The 18,067-nt window shown below is 48.0% G+C and overlaps 1 protein-coding gene across 14 annotated transcripts in view; it reads left to right on the top strand.

Moving 5' to 3' along the window:
• Nucleotides 1-17,384, top strand: part of LOC126547062 (uncharacterized) — a 273,332-nt gene extending 255,948 nt beyond the window's left edge. For all 14 annotated transcript variants that reach the window (XM_050194897.1, XM_050194899.3, XM_055062716.1 and 11 more), the window contains 2 exons: nucleotides 1,160-1,220; nucleotides 17,133-17,384. In XM_050194897.1, coding sequence (XP_050050854.1) covers nucleotides 1,160-1,220; nucleotides 17,133-17,287 — 216 coding nt within the window. In that variant the 3' untranslated portion in view covers nucleotides 17,288-17,384. The remainder of the gene's footprint in view (nucleotides 1-1,159; nucleotides 1,221-17,132) is intronic.
• Nucleotides 17,385-18,067: the final 683 nt, after the last annotated feature.

Genomic DNA, 18,067 nt, shown 5'->3' with positions numbered 1-18,067 from the left:
GAAAGAACTTCGAGTTTCGTGCTGTCAAGAATTGGTGGGTTTGATTCAAAATGAGCCGGACTTTCTTAACTCTGTTGTAACCGGAGACGAATCCTGGATCTTTGAGTGCGACCCAGAATCAAAAAGGCAGAGCAGCGAGTGGCACACAATATCATCCCCCCGCCCCAAGAAAGCGCGAATGAGGAAGTCTCGCATCAAAACGATGCTGATTGTCTTCTTTGACACCTGTGGAATCATCCATTGTTAGTTTGTACCGCAGGCAGAAACTGTCAACTCAGCCTTTTACTTGGAGGTGCTCAAGAGATTGAAGCGCCGGGTCGCAAGCGTGATGGCTCACATCAAACACACAGTCAAGCACCACCATGACAATGCCCCCAGCCACACGTCCTTCATCATTACCAACTTCCTGGTCCCAAGCAACACGTCAGTGGTCCCCCATCCCCCTTACAGTCCCGACTTGGCTCTGTTCAACTTTTTCCCCAACTGAAGAGAGTGTTTAAAAGAAAGCATTGGGAGACCGTGGAAAACATCCAAAAGCATGTTACAGTGGTCCTGAGGGACATTCCCATCGAGGACTTTCAGGGTGCCTTCCAGGCATGGCAGACACGTCTGCGCAAGTGTATTAATGCAGGGGGGAGTATTTTGAAGAATTGTAACGATTTGTACAGGTTTGGTCAGTAATTCGATTTTTCCCAGAAAATGCGCATTACTTTCATAATGGACCCTGTAAACATAAACTTTGCATGAGACTGCATATTGCATGTGGTGAAAATAAATGCAATTGTATAGTTGTATAATTGTAATGTAATTGTAGTGTAATGCAATCCCTAATAGCTAACTCCGCTATTAAGCCTATGCAATTTTCAGTGACCTGACTGTCAGGCACTGCCAGTCAAGCCCTCTGAGGCTTTGGTAGGCCTGCTATCTGTACTTTGTTTTCCTTTATGCACAATAAAGATTGTATTGTATTGCATGCATCACCATTAGTTGTGCAGCATTAATCACTTCACGTCAATTCCAACATATGCATTAAATCTGCTTTCTTTTTTTTGCTTCTGCACCTTCAAAATGGTGCAAGTTTTTTCATACTTACAAACTACTCATTTACAAGGATGCGATTTGCTTTGGTTTTATGAACATTCCCTCTCTGTATTTCCAGGCACTTCCATTGGCATTAGCAAAGAAGGAGGAGCCAGCTGTCAAGAACAATGGGGACAAAGGTAATGGAAATGCACTAGAATCTTGATGATACAATAGCACCCAATACAAATTTCAGGATGGTACAAATTTCCCAATGATGATGATAACGAATTTTCCCAAAAACCTGGCCGAAGTCCATTAGTTTACAACGTGCCAAATTTCGAATGCTGCGAACCTCGTTTCACGCCTTGGTGGATGATGCGAACAATCGAGCCGCCATGCGCCGACGAGAAGTAAAACCCCTGAAACTTCATGAAGTAGCAGCACGCTTTGAAGAAGGCCGTCTCCTCCTCGCACACCCTTGCTGACACCACATCGCTATTGGCCTACTGGCATCACATGGGACCTCGCGCCAGCTTTGTTTGTTTGCAGTTGCACTCCACCACCATTTTTGCTTCAGAAGCACGACCGACTGGTGAGAAGCGCATGTTGGTGCCGTTGCACTTCCATGTGGGTTGTGTTTGTTGTTTGCGCACACCCTAAACTAAGTTTTTGGCAAGCGCGACGTCACTTCGGGGCGTTTTCCATCACAATGAGCTGCTGCACCTTCAGATGTCAAAATAAGTTCAGCGAAGGCAGAAAGCTCTTTGTGATACCATCCGGTAAGCTCAACGATTTAAAAAGGAAGATGTTGGTTTAACGGATTGGGAGGGAGAACTTCAGAGCAACATCTTTCACACGACTATGCGAAGTTGCGAGTCTCTCATACTATAGCATATGTCGAGGCATGTGTAATTTGCTGGTGGTCATAACATAGTGGATATGACACAGTTCACTGAGCATGTTGCCATGTATCAGCACGTTTAGACACAATTCCTACGCAACGTGTACTTTGTTTATATAAGCACTACGGGGTCGTATTTTGTGCGCTTAATTGTTATATATGCCAACCGGCTTGAATTCGCGGGTATGCGAGGGTGCATGCGAAAACCTGATTACAAAACTTTTAGATTCAACACAGTCCTTTCGACAAAATGTGAGGCTGGAACGTGAAAACTCATCTTCGGAAAGCACCTCTCTGCTTTTGTGGTTGCTTACTAGCCATCTTTAGAGCGAATAGCTTAGTTTGCCTCTTTCATTCGTGTTCGTCGTTGGCGGTTGGCCGGTGGATTTGCTATTAAAGGCACCAAAGAAAAGCGTGTTTTCAGGGCGCATTCTTTGCCGAACGACAGCATTATAGGTCTTTGAGACTTGCGTCCTAATTAGCGTGAGCTTTAAAAAAAGTATGTGAAGATTTAGATGCAGCAGGTGGAGCACACGCAAAGAAAACGTGCAATGGCCTGCTCATTCGTGGGCTCGTTTAGTCGTCGTTTGTTTAGTTGTTCGCTCGCTTTAACTTTTGGCTCGATCATAACTTCACTAAATTCACATCCACAAATGTTATTTCGGACCGCGCACAACTGTCCTCAATGCATGCACCTCTATATTACTGATGGTGCAACTCAATTCACAACAACAAGTGCGTCACTTCGTGACAGGACAAGATAACGAACTGTCACTCGTGATCTGTCACTCACCTGAAAGACTAAAAATAATTTACTCGATGTAAGCTCACTGGGCTCTTGTTTGAGCCTGAGCGAAGTGTGGTTACCGCATTCCCGCTTCACCAACAAATGTTAAAATACTGATCTCGTTTTCTATGTACGTAGAGTCCAGACTCGGTGATCAGCTGTATAGAAAAAGCTTGAAGGCCATCATTATTCCTACGTTAATCTGTCATTATTAATTGCCACAACTAAAAAAGCCATAATGTAGCCCTATCATTCTATTTTCTTTTTTTCTTTTTTTTCAAAAACTATATGAGCATGAGCGACGGCGAGGTTGTATTCTGGCAGGCACGATCGCACGCTGTTTCAACTATTTCTACAGCATCTCCGGTAAAATATTAGTGTGAATTTAATTTTATTAAATTATGGGGTTTTACGTGCCAAAACTACTTTCTGATTATGAGGCATGCCGTAGTGGAGAAGTCCAAAAATTTCGACCACCTGGGGTTCTATAACGTGCACTTAAATCTAAGCACACAGGTGTTTCCGCATTTCGCCCCCATCGAAATGCGGTCGCCGTGGCCGGGATTCGATCCCGCGACCTCGTGCTCAGCAGTCCAACACCATAGCCACTAAGCGACCACGGCAGGTGAACTTAATTTGATTGAATATGAAAATGGTAATGCCTATAGTACAAAAAAGTATGCATGTCTTTAGTACAAGAATATATACAGCAGGCATTCTTGGGGGGCGCTACGAGTAATGTTAGTGCCAGCCAGCGTATAAATGCCCTCAGGTTTTCCAGCGGTGCATGGTGCCTTTATCAGTGCCTGGTGACAGAATGAAAAGGAAGAAAATGAGAATGCTAATGATACAATCTCAGAGCAAACATAAGCGGTGAGCACTTCGTGTTGACTGCAGAAAGAGCGCGTCACTGCGACCGGCGACGCAAACATTATTTCTGCAGCTTCTATTCGTGACATAATGATGCCCGTTAGAGTAAAGTGATCCGTAATGTTGATATTATTAAATACCATCGCCACGGTCAAACATTTAGCACCAACGAGAGTTCTAATACAAGCCAAGTTCAGCTGCAGTGCATGACTGCCGATGGTGCACAGCGAACTGGCTCGGCCGTGCTCGCATCGCAACTGGCGGCTCCAGAAGTACCAGCATACTTTCTTCTTAGTGTGAAACTATTGCGAGGAGAGGGTAAAACATCAACAGCGCTAACAGAACATGGCTGCTTGTGAGCGTGGGTGGTTCCTTCAGAAGCGCCGTCAGCTACAGATTCGAAGTAACTGGAAAAGGCTTAGCGACGATATCAGCGGTGAGTGATCGGTAATGAGGCTGCCGGCAGCGCCAGAGCGTAGCCGCTCCTGTGTCCCTGAATGGCCACATTGCTGTACCACAGGGAGATCGTATGTGTGACAGGCAGAACTCGCCGTTTGCCAGCAAGACCGCCGTCGGCTGGCAGTTTGCGAACTGTAAACGCCGTGCGGCAAGTTGCCATGTCACTAACGTGGATGCACCTTCAATCCCGGAGCCATAGCAACCATAAGTAGCTCCAAGGAAATCAACATCACTCTGCTTACGAAAGAACTGCCTATATTTTCATCTGGAATACGCAGAAATGGAACAAGTGATCGCTTACGTGAATTCCGACTGCGTTTATATCTTCGTCACTCATAAATTGTATTTAGCTGAAACCCTGAGGTATCATTTTCTCAACCAAGAAAACAATTTACTGTATGCAATCCTCACCCTTCTCGAGTTATTTTACGTCAAAGAGCTCTTACAGTCAATCGATCCTTTTGAAACCGCGCTGCAACACGATCGGCAGTATGCTCTTGCAGCTGCTGGTACATGGCTCTCATGCAGTTTTCTGCGCGACGCTTCTATAGGCCGTTTCTCATGAGTAAATTCGGCCTTGGTGATAGTTGCCTCCTCACTGTTTTCAATATTCACACTGAGAGAAACAAAAAAGAAAAAGCAAATCACCGCCCCTTCTAGTCCGTAAAGATGGTCGAACAGCGAAGTTTACTGAGTGTTACACCGAATATTACACCATGCAAGTCAAACTTTGCAAGCAGTCTATATTGTAAATCTTTTGTTTCACCATACTTTCACCTCATTTTCGCTTTTGTGTGCTTCGCGTGATGAGCATGCTTTAAGAGTGCTCTCTCTCTCTCTCTTTCTCCCAGTGTGTGTGTTTGACAAGCTTGCTCACGAGCCAACTCTCGCTGACGCTCGCTATGGGCAGCGTCTTCCTCAGGAGTACGCACTACTTGTGGTCTTCCCATAGTTGTAGCTGGGATGGAGTGTGCGGAACCACTAATCCAAAGCTTCATATATTGGACGCAAGGCCCACCACTGGAGATGCGGGCGCTGCAGATGCGGGCGCTGCAGATGCGGGCGCTGATTAATGTGGCTGCCGGCACTTGCACTAGCAAGACGTGCTTCTAGTATCATGTTTCAATCACTGGGCACTGCTTGTTGGCTGCAAACCGCCAGCTTAAAATTTGTTTCTTTCGCAGCAGGGTGGAATCAATCATCAATAAATTCGATGCCGATCTGGCTCGATCGCCAAAATTGCACCGTGTGATAACCGTATAAGATTCATGTAAAAGATAGAATTCTCACGGGGAAAGGGGTCACTCTAACCCTTTTCCCCTGTTAAGCTCTTCTTTTCCTCTGGTCACAGGTCACATGGCCTTTTTAGCGAAATCCGATGACGGCACAGGATCCGCATGAACAGCTTCACTGTAAAACAGGCTAAGCTCGCTAAGGTTAGTGCTCCCTGTGGCCCTGCATTCGTTTGGGAGACCAAAAGTTGCAGCGCTTTCTCACGGTGCTAAGGGCTGTTTTTCACGAGTGCCCCCTGGGCAGCGCTGGTTTCCCTTAGCAAGGAGGCACCGCTAGCGCCAGACACTGACAGTTGTCAGGGCAACCTCGCTGCAACTGCTCCGATGCGATGTTCGTATTCCTGTTGCCAGGTCAACCTACGTAACTCCGCCTTGACTCCACAGACGCGCATTCTCTTCGCCCTCCAGCATTGCTTTGCGCTGTATCATGCAACTTGCCGCCTTGCAACTTTATTAAGGGCCAGCAGTCACCTGCGACCCACTTTTGCCACGTCAGCAATATCGGCGGCATTTGCTTCTATGGGTAGTCTTATCTCTGTATTCCACGCCTTTCGTCGGCGCCCGATGACAATTAGAAACTTTTCTACCTTTGCACTTGTCAGATCACACAATAAAAAGTAGCTTCGTCGCCGCTGTTGGAATCGCACCGCTGGCACGAGTTGTTGGGGTCTCTGTGCTGACGCCCGTTATTGCCAATGGGTCGCAAGCCCCAAGGGTAGCGTTGGCCTGGCGGCCTGGGGCACTGGAAGCATCCGAAGGTCCCGGCAAAGCAAGAGAAGACTGGTAACAGAACAACTTGTTTATTCTAACATAGCAAAAGAGCGGCCGGTCAGGTCGACCGAAGTGGAGAGACGGGAGAGCACGTAACTCAACAGTACAAAGCGGAGCCTCTCTCCTGGCGTCCGGGGGCAGCTGCTCTTATACTCTCGGCGTCGTGGTCCAAAAGGGAAGGTCACGGGAAGAGCCCACGCGACGGCGGAGCATGAGCCCACGACGGCGCGCACGGTCGAGCCGAGAGACATGTTGAGCCGAGAGACATGGTGAACCGAGTGTAGTGACGCATCGCCAACCCGCCCACACGACGGCGCGCACGGTCGAGCCGAGAGACCTCCTGGCTCCTCATTTGGGGAACTCCGCTCCCCGGCTGCCGCGCTTTGACAAGCGAGGGCACACACACACACACGCACACACGAAGACACGTGGCACTGAAACACGCCTGGACACGCTTGGCGGGGAAGCGTTGCGGCGGCGTCGCACGGGCCAAAATGTCCGCCGCTTTGAACGAAGCCCCGGCGTCCGTTGCATCCGCGCCGGCATTACCGCGCGTTGTAGGCGAAACGTAACAGACCGCCCCGCCGGGGGAAGGAGATCCCGATGGTCAGGGGACTGCATCCGCTGTCCGGAGGGATGTCGCTCGATGATGCTCATAACCGAAGTCGGGCGTCCTTTGGCGTTTCTTGAGCGCAGCGCACAGAGAAGGCCTCGTTCTCACGTTCAGGTGCACACAGGACACTGCAAAGTGACTTCGGGAGAGTTGACATTTTTGTTCTCGTTTCCGGCAAGCGTTAGAACTACGCCGAAAGTCAACCGCTCAGTCAGCAAGCACGGCACAACCCTCACTAAGCCCTGCCAGGCTCTTTCCCCTTTTATACTGCTGCCTAGTTCCTTACAGTAGTTTAGCAGCACTCAGAACGCGTCCACAAATCGGAAAATTGCACTAGAAAGCACATCATCACTTTGAAACACTACACAAAAGCAATAAGTTAAAAAAAATCCTGCCTCAGGAAGAAAAACATCAGTAACAAGCAATTTTGAGGCTGATTCCCACGTTAGGGGCTTCGACTTAAGCCATCGGCGTTACCGTTGAGACTCCCCTTTTTGTAACGCACCTCAAAGGAATATTGTTGCAAAGCGAGGCTCCAGCGCAGGAGGCGGCCATTTTTGGGAGAGATGGTCTGCAGCCATTGGAGAGGGCAGTGATCCGTCTCAATGATAAACCTCGAGCCAGCTAGGTAACATGACAATTTCTGAACGGCCCACACGATGCACGCACACTCTTTCTCGGTGGCGCTATACGCCTGCTCACGACTGGTCAGCTTACGACTAGCATACAGGACGGGGTGTTCTACTTCTCCATTTTCCCGTTGGCACAGTACAACGCCCATGCCTCGCTCACTAGCATCACACTGAACAACGAACCCTTTTGTGTAGTCGGGCGATCGTAGCACAGGCTGGCTTGTTAGGGCGCTCTTTAGGGCGCTAAAAGCTCTTTCCTTTGTCTCGTCCCAGACGACTGTTTGCGGCTCTGTCTTTCTTAGAGCATCCGTTAGGGGAGCCGCGATATCAGAGTACCTGGGGATGTACCTCTGATAGTAGCCGGCGACACCTAAGAACGACCGAATATCGGTCTTCGTGCGCGGTTGCGGGAAGTCTCGCACAGCGGCCACCTTTATCTCAGAGGGGCGGCGTCGACCCCGACCAATCACGTGTCCGAGGTAGACAACCTCGGCCTGTGCTAACTGGCACTTGGGAGCCTTGACTGTCAAGCCCGCATCGCGCAGGCGGGTTAGCACTGCCCGCAAGTGCGCCATATGCTCAGGCCAGGATGCGGAGAATATCGCTACGTCGTCTAGATACGGTAAAGTGAATTCTTGCTGTCCCCGCAACACTTTATCCATGAGGCTTGAAAAGCAGTATGGCGCGTTCTTCAAACCAAAACTCAAAACTTTAGGACGGAATGTCCCCATTGGTGAAATGAACGCCGCATACCTACTAGCCTCTTCTGTAAGTGGAACCTGCCAATAACCCCTGACAAGATCTAGGGTGGAAATAAACTGAGCGCTACTCACTCTCTCAAGGCGCTCCTCGATGTTAGGGATCGGATAAATTTGATCCTTAGTGATGGAATTAAGCCTGCGGTAGTCGACGCAAGGACGAGGTTCCTTGCCCGGTACCTCAACTAAAATCAAAGGGGAGGTATAATCACTCTCACCCGCTTCAATAACACCGAGCTGTAGCATTTTCTTTACCTCAGCCTCCATAATATCGCTCTGGCGGGGTGACACCCGGTACGCCTTGGATCGTACTGGCTCTGGGGAGGTAAGTTCTATGTCATGAGTAAGGACAGAAGTCCTACCAGGCCTCTCAGAGAACAGACCTTGAAACTCTTGTAAGAGCTGGTGTAGTTCGGTTTTCTGCTCAGGCGACAGCGATGCTTTACTTATTAAGTCACTAATGACTTGATCGGTGTCTTTCCTGTTCGTCACTGAGCCTAGTCCCGGAAGCTCGACCGGAAGCTCTTCTAACTTTCCCGCATCGGGAATTTCCTCTCCAGTATCTGGTGCCTTTAACGCTACAGGCTCAATTTTATCCCGTTCGGGCGTGCTCTGAATACCAGCTTGCTGCGCCTCTGACCCTTTCTCATCGTTCAACAACGTTGGCCCCGCAACTACCGCCTTTGCAGCGAGCTCCCGAACCTTCGATCTGGTTAAGGCCTGAACGCTAGCCTCACCAAACAAAAGCCCCTTCTCGCGCAGGAGGTGATCGGACCTGTTCGAAAATAGGTACGGGTACTGGGGGGGCAGCATAGATGACACTGCGGCCTCCGTCTCAAGTGCTCCGAAAGGTCCTTCAATAAGCACTTTTGCTACCGGCAGACACACGCTATGAGCTTCCACTGCTTGCTTGATCCATGCGCACTCGCCCGTGAACATATCGGGTTCTACGTAAGAGGGGTGAACTACATCCATTGTAGCTGCGGAATCGCGAAGCACTCGGCACTCTTTCCCGTTCACGAGGAGGTCTCGCATGTAAGGCTCGAGAAGCTTCATGTTCTCGTCAGTGCTGCATATAGACAAAAACACGACTTTTGGTTTTGTTTCTGGGCACTGCGCCGAAAAGTGACCCGGCTTCTGGCACGTATAACAAACGCGCGCTTGCCTCGTCTCGAACCGCTTTCTGCGTTCGGCTTCGGTTGCCGCCGTCTCCTTACGTTCGGTCGGACTGCTTTCACTCGCATCCGAACTACGTGTGTCCCCCTTTGCTCTCATGGGCGTGAACTTTGGCCTCTCAAACTTGGAGCCAAATTCACCCTTTTGACCGTCCTTAGCTCCACGAGCCCGACGCGTCACAAACTCCTCGGCTAACTCAGCGGCTCTAGCCACCGTACTAACGTCTGGCCTATCCAAGACCCAGTACCGCACGTTCTCAGGTAACCGACTATAAAACTGTTCTAGCCCGAAACACTGCAGAACTTTCTCGTGGTCACCAAACGCTTTCTCTTCTTTGAGCCACTCCTGCATGTTTGACATAAGCCTGTACGCAAACTCTGTATATGACTCACTTCTGCCTTTCTCATTTTCCCGAAACTTCCGACGGAACGCCTCCGCTGACAGCCGGTACTTTTTTAGCAGACTCGATTTCACTTTGTCGAAATCCTCTGCCTCCTCTCTCTCCAAGCGAGCGACTACGTCGGCCGCCTCGCCGGGTAGCAAAGTGAGCAAGCGCTGTGGCCACGTTTCCCGAGAGAACCCCTGCTTCTCGCACGTTCGCTCAAAGTTAACCAGGAACAAACCAATGTCCTCTCCAAGCTTAAACGGCCGCATCAGGTCAGTCATTTTGAACAATACTCGTTCTCCTGCACCGTGTGCCTGACTTCCATTACGAGCGCGTTCCATCTCTAACTCGAGACACTTCATTTCCAAAGCGTGTTGACGGTCGCGCTCTTCTTTTTCTTTCTCTTTTTGTTCTTTAAGTTCGCGCTCATCTTTCTCTTTCTGTTCTTTTCGTTCACGCTCATCTTTCTCTTTCTGTTCTTTAAGTTCACGCTCCTGTCTTTTTGCCGTCTCCCTCTCCTCAATGGTCTCAAGGCATTCCGACAGCTCGTCATCCTCAGCTTCTAACTCAAGAATAGCCCTTAGCAGTTCTGGTTTTCTGAGTTTGTCTGAGACATCCAGACCCAACTCTCTCGCAAGCTCCAGCAATTTCGGTTTGCGCAACGACTTCAAATCCATGGCTGCTCTGAATGCTGCTTTCTCTACTGCCTACTATTGTCTTGCCGCAAACTAACCCGGTAGCAACGACAACCACAATTACCAGCTCTGTTTCTAACACTAACAAAAGCCTGGCAAAACTCAGAAGAAGAAAGTCCCGCACTCACCAAACCTCGCAGCCAAGACTTCAGCGCAGTCGTTCCGCTGCAGGCAACCAGTCATCACACAGGGCTCGTTGCGCTGCTCCCGGATGGTCGTTGTGCTGCTCAGCATACAGTCAACCGCATCTCTTCGCTGCTGGCCTCCGTTGTCGCGATCTCACCGCTGGCAACCAGATGTTGGAATCGCACCGCTGGCACGAGTTGTTGGGGTCTCGGTGCTGACGCCCGTTATTGCCAATGGGTCGCAAGCCCCAAGGGTAGCGTTGGCCTGGCGGCCTGGGGCACTGGAAGCATCCGAAGGTCCCGGCAAAGCAAGAGAAGACTGGTAACAGAACAACTTGTTTATTCTAACATAGCAAAAGAGCGGCCGGTCAGGTCGACCGAAGTGGAGAGACGGGAGAGCACGTAACTCAACAGTACAAAGCGGAGCCTCTCTCCTGGCGTCCGGGGGCAGCTGCTCTTATACTCTCGGCGTCGCGGTCCAAAAGGGAAGGTCACGGGAAGAGCCCACGCGACGGCGGAGCATGAGCCCACGACGGCGCGCACGGTCGAGCCGAGAGACATGTTGAGCCGAGAGACATGGTGAACCGAGTGTAGTGACGCATCGCCAACCCGCCCACACGACGGCGCGCACGGTCGAGCCGAGAGACCTCCTGGCTCCTCATTTGGGGAACTCCGCTCCCCGGCTGCCGCGCTTTGACAAGCGAGGGCACACACGCACACACGAAGACACGTGGCACTGAAACACGCCTGGACACGCTTGGCGGGGAAGCGTTGCGGCGGCGTCGCACGGGCCAAAATGTCCGCCGCTTTGAACGAAGCCCCGGCGTCCGTTGCATCCGCGCCGGCATTACCGCGCGTTGTAGGCGAAACGTAACACCGCAAAGAAAACAGATTCCTTTATCAGGCAGCAGCTAGGACGCAGCAACGAAAGGAACTCGAGATAACCAGACACATATTGAAATAGCCTCGGAACACGCGAAGTGCGCAGCTCATTGCTGCCAAAATGTGCACAAAACAAACGCACCAGCCAAGTTCACATTACCCAGCAGAAGCATTCCCTTCGCGCCACGTGACTGCTGTAACAAATCGCAACGCTATACTCACGGACAACTTTTCTTGGCTATGAAGCGAAGGCTATGGAAACTAAGCGCGCCTCTTTCACCGCTGTTGGAAGTATTCCCGCAGTTTTGCTCACGTTTTCTTACGTGGGAAATCGAAAACAATTCGTAACATTTACCAGTCAGCCTTTAGTATTTTATTGTATCTTTAGTTTGCTCTTTCGAGTTTTCGCACACCCGAGACCCTCGTACATTTTGCACATTCATCAAACGCAAAATGACACCCGTGTCTTCTGGTGAGTGTTTGTCGCTTGAGGTCCCACCAATCTATTGACCAGGCCATTGACCAACTTTAGCAACAAAAGACAGTTGAAGCACACAAAAAAAGTTTTTCCAGTGCCTGCGCAGGAACTAAGCGAACCCATCTGGGAATTGCAACCATCGGCATGTACAAACGAGCAAGTGAGCTGACTGCTGCGCCGGCTCTACCAACACCAGAGTTGGTAGCTCGTCCAAGCCCCAACCAATGCCATTACGGCTTTTCCGGAGCTCCGACACAGGCTGCGATGCTCGCTGTTCAGAACTTGGTATATATCTGGTGTGAATAAACATTGATTCATGCCGAGTTAATTGTATCTGCCTTCACTAAAGCAAAGAGGTTGTGCGAGGTTGGTGAAACCGAAACCTGTGCTGAGCGCGCCTTGGACTACATTTCGTGCGAATACAGTCATGTGCAGAAGATCCGCCCCTGTAGCTTTCGCTTCATAGCCAAGAAAAGTTCGCGAGTATAGTTCTCCCTTCTGACGCTCGCTTTTGCTACTTTTATTTCTGCATGATGATATACAGTGCTGCGCTATTTTAATCTCGGATCTGTCGTATTTGCATGATACCAAGAAGTCTGCTGTGTGTCAACGGAAAGCTGTGCTTGCGCGATCAGCGGTGCAATAGCACCTCCTGAAGCCAATTTTCTCCCTGATTTCGAAGACCACACTAAAAAGTGCAATTTTCTCAAATTCAAAGTATTTTGCTATAAGATAAAGGAATGTGTCAGGATTAAGGGGCAAGAAATGTTAAAATCGGAAATTTCTAACGAAAATTTTGGCATGCCCCCCTTCCCCATTATTTTGCATATTATTGTGATAGCAATTATATGAACACTCCAGGTGCATTTCCACCGTTGGCGTCACAGTGATGTTCCATATAAAGTCCAAGTGCGATATCCTAGCTGTACGTTTTATGCTGTGGGTGCTAGTAAAAGCGTGCGAGGGCGAGCCGAAGATGGTGGCTCGATATCGCACGCGCAAGGAAGGAAGGTGGGGAGAAAGCGCCTAGTGAGTCTGGAAATACTCAGGGAAAACTCAGGCAATTTGTGCTTCTATCAGGGAAAATTAGCTGTAATTTTATTGAAAGGGAATGAAAGTCGTGTTAATGCTGGCTCCAGTAACAGACGAATCGCAACGAATCATCGTTGACACCGTGTCATCGACACAAGGTATTGCCAGACTCGTTAACAACTGATTTTTCAGACATGCCCGATAGTTCGTGCGGCTTCACGGCACCACCACGTACTCCATAGAGTCAATGTATGTCAATGTGACTGCAGGTCTGAAATGACATTAATCAAAGCCACCACGGCCACCATTTCGATTGTCTCGCCGCCTTGAACCGGTGCTCTCGCACGCCGATCCGATGGCAGCCGTAGCCACCACCGCACAACGTTAGGCCTAGCTGCTTCTACGTTCGCTACCTTCTTGCCGTACGGTGCCGCATTTTTCATTGAAAGAATTCGCCGCTGTCTGCAATGGCACTGGCTCCGCCTTTGTGATCCTCGCGATTGGTTTCGAAGCTCGCAAAGCACAGCGCGTTGCGCAATGCCGGTCGCCGAAAGTTAGCTTCGCCTCAATAGAAAAATGTTACGCGGTGAAGCATAACAAACGTAGGAAAGGGTAATTGTGACAGGAAACAGAATGTATTCCTTAATTATACACCCGTGCACCCCCGTCTCCTGTCGTCGCACGAGCACCAATATGCCTAATAAGTGTACTGGCAGGCCTTAAGAGCTTTTTCGGACGTGCCTGTGGCAATTTGAGCCCTTAACTCTTTCATTACCGCGAGAAAATGGTAGTTTTTTTATAGGTCTAGGAAAAAAAGTATTTACCACTACAAATAGTATTCCAGCAGCATAGCGTGTTGTGCATAATGAAATTCTCTTTCCAAAAACATACGTTGCCAAACAAAAATTTTTTAGGTAAAACAATAATTCTAGAAAGCACAATTTTTGCTGCCAGTTGATAAAAACAATAAAAAGAACTATATCCGCTAGAACATTAATGTCAAAGGAAATTCCGAATATACATTTCAAAGATAAATACCTGAGGAAAAGTGTCTGAAAAAATAAATGCTCAGTACACCGCCATTCATCGTATACAAAAAAGAAACTAAGACCAGTTCATCGCTCATGGCATGCGGTGAAGCAGTTCCTGGATTTTGTGAAGCATAGGTGCACTCCGCATTTTCCCCGCACAATGTCTGGTATTTGTTCATCTTTGCCGTCCTCGTAACACATTTTGCAGTTCAGTCTTTTCGGCATCTTCTGAGGATGGTGCGATGAGAAGTCCAGGGAACGCACTTCACCAGTTCGTCTACAGTCATGCACCTCTTTCAGGACCAGTTGCTCTCAGCGTAGCTCGGCAACTACAAGATTATGCATTCAAGCATATCTGTTTGCATTTTTGCAGATTTTCTTGATCACTTCTGCAGAGAAGAGAAGAAACTGTCTTGCGCTGATCCGAAGCGCTGGGCCGAGATGTGCTACGGGTGGCCTTCTTGGTGTGAATGGAAGTTTCTTTGCTGCCGATGGCAGCACATCATAACCAAGCGAAGTATACACCCTGAAGATAATCAGGAGAGCTCTCGGGTCGTGCAAGAAGATGGGCAAATTAGTGCGCACAAGGAAGGAGACCGCTCAAAGCCGTAATGAAGACTCGCCGGTGAACAGTTGCGGATATCCTATGCTGACTCAAAATATTGTCGGCATCAGAGCTTGAATCTGCTTTGCTGTCATCTTCAGAATCATAACTCGAGTCCTCATTACTAAATTGAAGTGTGGGTGCAGCATAGTTTCAAGCACGACGCTTTTCTCGCGACGCAGCCACGCGGGATGACGCCGTGGGAGCCACTTTCAATGAGTGCGCAGTGACACCGGCAGCGCCCCTTGCCTGGATTTTATGAGAGGAGCGAAACCGATACTCTTCGAAACTAGTTGAAAATGCCAGGTCCACATGGTAGACATGCGGTGGACCTTCAGAAATACTTTGGTGGACTAAAACGACTCGGACTCCAAACCAAAGCTCACTAGTGAACAGCTGGCGTCATTTTTGGTTAATTTTCACCGCTCAGCACGGCCGGACGACAAAGCCAGTGATATAATTTAATTCTTGACTTACTGGGAGTCATTTGATTACAAAATTTTGATGCTAGGGCAGTGTAATCGTGAGCGACATGATTTTTTCTGAAGCGTGGCAGAAGGTGACGGCCACGCCTCTTTTCGCTACAACATATGCGCATTTGTTTGCAAAAAGGTCCATCAACAATCACATCACTGGAGCGTGAAAATTTTAGCTAATTCTGAAAGTTCAGTGCCTGTAGTAACTACTGGATGGCCTGAAGTGGATAAAACGGCTCCAACATGTCGAAATCGGCGATCTGAAGTATTGATCACTGGGGATAGATATTAATATGCGTGGTAATAAAAGAGTTAAAGACATGCATTCATTTTTTTTTTTTTTTCGGAATGCCCACTTTTTTTGATGATGAAAAATCGAACATTGACTGTACAACTGACCAAGGGGATGCTTCAAATTATCCATGGGGCGAACACGTGGCAGAAGGAGGATGAGAACAGAAAGGATCGATGCACTGAAGAATTAACAAAAAAGAAAGCGTGCCGCCGCCTTTTTGAAGGAGCTTGAACTCAAGAAAACAAAGTGTTGGCTGACGTCGAGATGCAGCTGTCCCTCATCCAAACCAAAATAAACTCTTTAAAGCAGTGAAATTCAACACTGAGATATTGTGTACGGGCTGAGAGTATGTCAGGACAATTGAGATTGACTTCCCAGCAGCTGAGAGAGAATCTTTGTTGTGAAGTGCCTCATACCGATGAGCTTGCTATCAGTTGATAGAAGTAGCTCATATTCGAAAATATTTACTTCTGTATGCATCTCTTTTTCATTCGTATTTGAAAATGTTCGACTCAATTCGGAATGGGTTTTACCATTTCTTCCGCTGTGCATTTTAATTTTACTATCACCTTCTTTCTGTTCTCTTTTTCGATAAAATAGATATTACTCCTTACTATTCAAACTAGATTAACTTTTTTTTTTTTTTTTTCAACATGCTTACTAGAGAGTGACAGCATCGGGCAACATGGTGTCAGCCCGTCTTGATATAAAACAAAGTTCTGGCTCATTCAGGGAATTTTGCAAAGGTGCTCAGGGAAAACCTGGAAAACTCAGGGAATTTGGAAATGTCAACTTGGTAGACACCCTGGGTGTGGCTGCGAGGACCCTGTCTTGAAAGCGACCTGCAGTGGGTACACAGAGTCTAGGTGCATCTATGACTGATAGCCTCTTGTTCGCTGTTTTATCACAGCTTATTTCGCGTTGAAGTAAGAGGCTGCACAAAGACTAACTCCCTCGCTACCACTTACCCGCCGTAGTGGCTTAACGGCTGTGGTAAGCTCGCATTTTCGAATCCCGGCCACGGCGGCCGTATTTCAATGGGGGTGAAAAGCAAAAAACTCCTGTGTCTCGTATATTGGGGGCACGTTAAAGATTCCCTGGTGGTCAAAACTAATCCAGAGTCCCCCTACTACGACGTGCCTCATAATCAAATCTTGGTTTTGCACGTAAAACCCCAGAATTCGTTCATTGCTGCTGCGGTTTTTCCTCACACCAGCATTTTGACAGTTCGCGGTCATCGAGTGAGATGTGTTCATGTTTGCATTTGCGCGCGACACCATAGTTAATTTAGTTAGCAAGTGCATTTTTACTACAAATTTATAACAGCTGATAAAACTACTACACTTAGTTTGTATAGTGATAATAATTTGATATCGCAATCGATGCTTTGTCTTTGGGGCGAAACTGCAGCCTTTTTGGGGGATACAATTTTTTTCGCCACCCCGAGAGATTCGCATCAAGATTCTACTGAAATATATGCACGCGCATGTGTGCCTCAGAATTGTTACGAATCTGTACCACGTACAGCTGAGAGCAAAAGCCTGGAGACCGCTGCATCAGCAAAAAAATAATAATAATAATAATAATAATAAATAAATAATAAAATGAAAAAAAGAATTTCTTTCGTACAGCCGTGCAACTGTCTTAATTCATGATGCTGGTCGAGCAGGCACACGTAGGCAGTAACACATGATTTCAGCCTTTATGCCTAGACTGCGAAGAAAAAGAAAAGCAGTTCTGGTCCTCAGGCTTTTCCTCTCGACTGTACATCATCAATCATCCTTTTGTTTTAGTGAATGTCATACTGCAATAGAGAACCAAATATTCCATGTTGTTTTCGGTTTTAGGTGCCAAGAAACGTCCAGCCTCTCCAAAGTTGGCCTCGTCGCCCTCTCCTCCACCCACTGGTCGTAAATCGACCACTTTGAGACGTGAGGAACTGTTGAAGCAGCTGAAGGCAGTTGAAGATGCCATCGCCCGCAAGCGAGCCAAATTTAGCTAGCCTTCTGTGACTTCTCCTATCAAATCACTCATTTCTTCCCCACCACCAGTAATCCTATGTAAATAAATGGATTCTTCTGTTGCAATGTCAGAACAGAGCTGTGGCCCCATGTCTTACTGACGCATGCATTTTCGAATGCTTAAGGGTGCCGGAGCCCGCCAGAATATGGGAAAACAAATGAAATATTAGAGTACCTTGTAACGTTCATATCATGGGACTGTGTTCACATTTGACTGTGTGGATAGCTCTACAGTAGCTTTCAGGGCAGTTTGCTATGTAAGCATTTGTGTATTGTTTGCACTTCGCTCAAATAAAAGCATAGCCGAAACAGTGGTATTGTTGCAAGCAAATATTGATACAACAGAGGTAGTAACCATGTTGTTGTGCCATCACACTAGCTCATGGAGTGACACATTTGCTGTCAAAACCACTGTTGTATACATGTTAGGGTGTTTGAGTAGTAAAATTTCCAAATCAAATATAACCTCCGAAAATTGAGTCAGTTATAGAATATTTTATTTATAAACACACCGAAATATTGTTTGTATGGAGTCTTCATAAAATTCATCGCCCAAGCACTCCATACAGATGGTTAACCAGCAAAGCTAAAATGTGCGGCCCCTGTGTTTATCACTGGGTTAATCCCAATGGTTCATTAAACGTCGGCTTGGTTAGGCTGCTGGATCCTCGGTACACAGTTGCTGCTTGTGTCTGGGCTGCAGCATCGGCACAGCATAGACAAGTTTGTTCCTGGTTCTGCTGGCGGCGTTGCTGATCGAA

Source organism: Dermacentor andersoni, chromosome 1, assembly GCF_023375885.2.
Source record: "Dermacentor andersoni chromosome 1, qqDerAnde1_hic_scaffold, whole genome shotgun sequence".
Classification (NCBI taxonomy): Eukaryota; Metazoa; Arthropoda; class Arachnida; order Ixodida; family Ixodidae; genus Dermacentor; species Dermacentor andersoni.
This window is presented reverse-complemented; position numbering and strand designations above follow the sequence as displayed.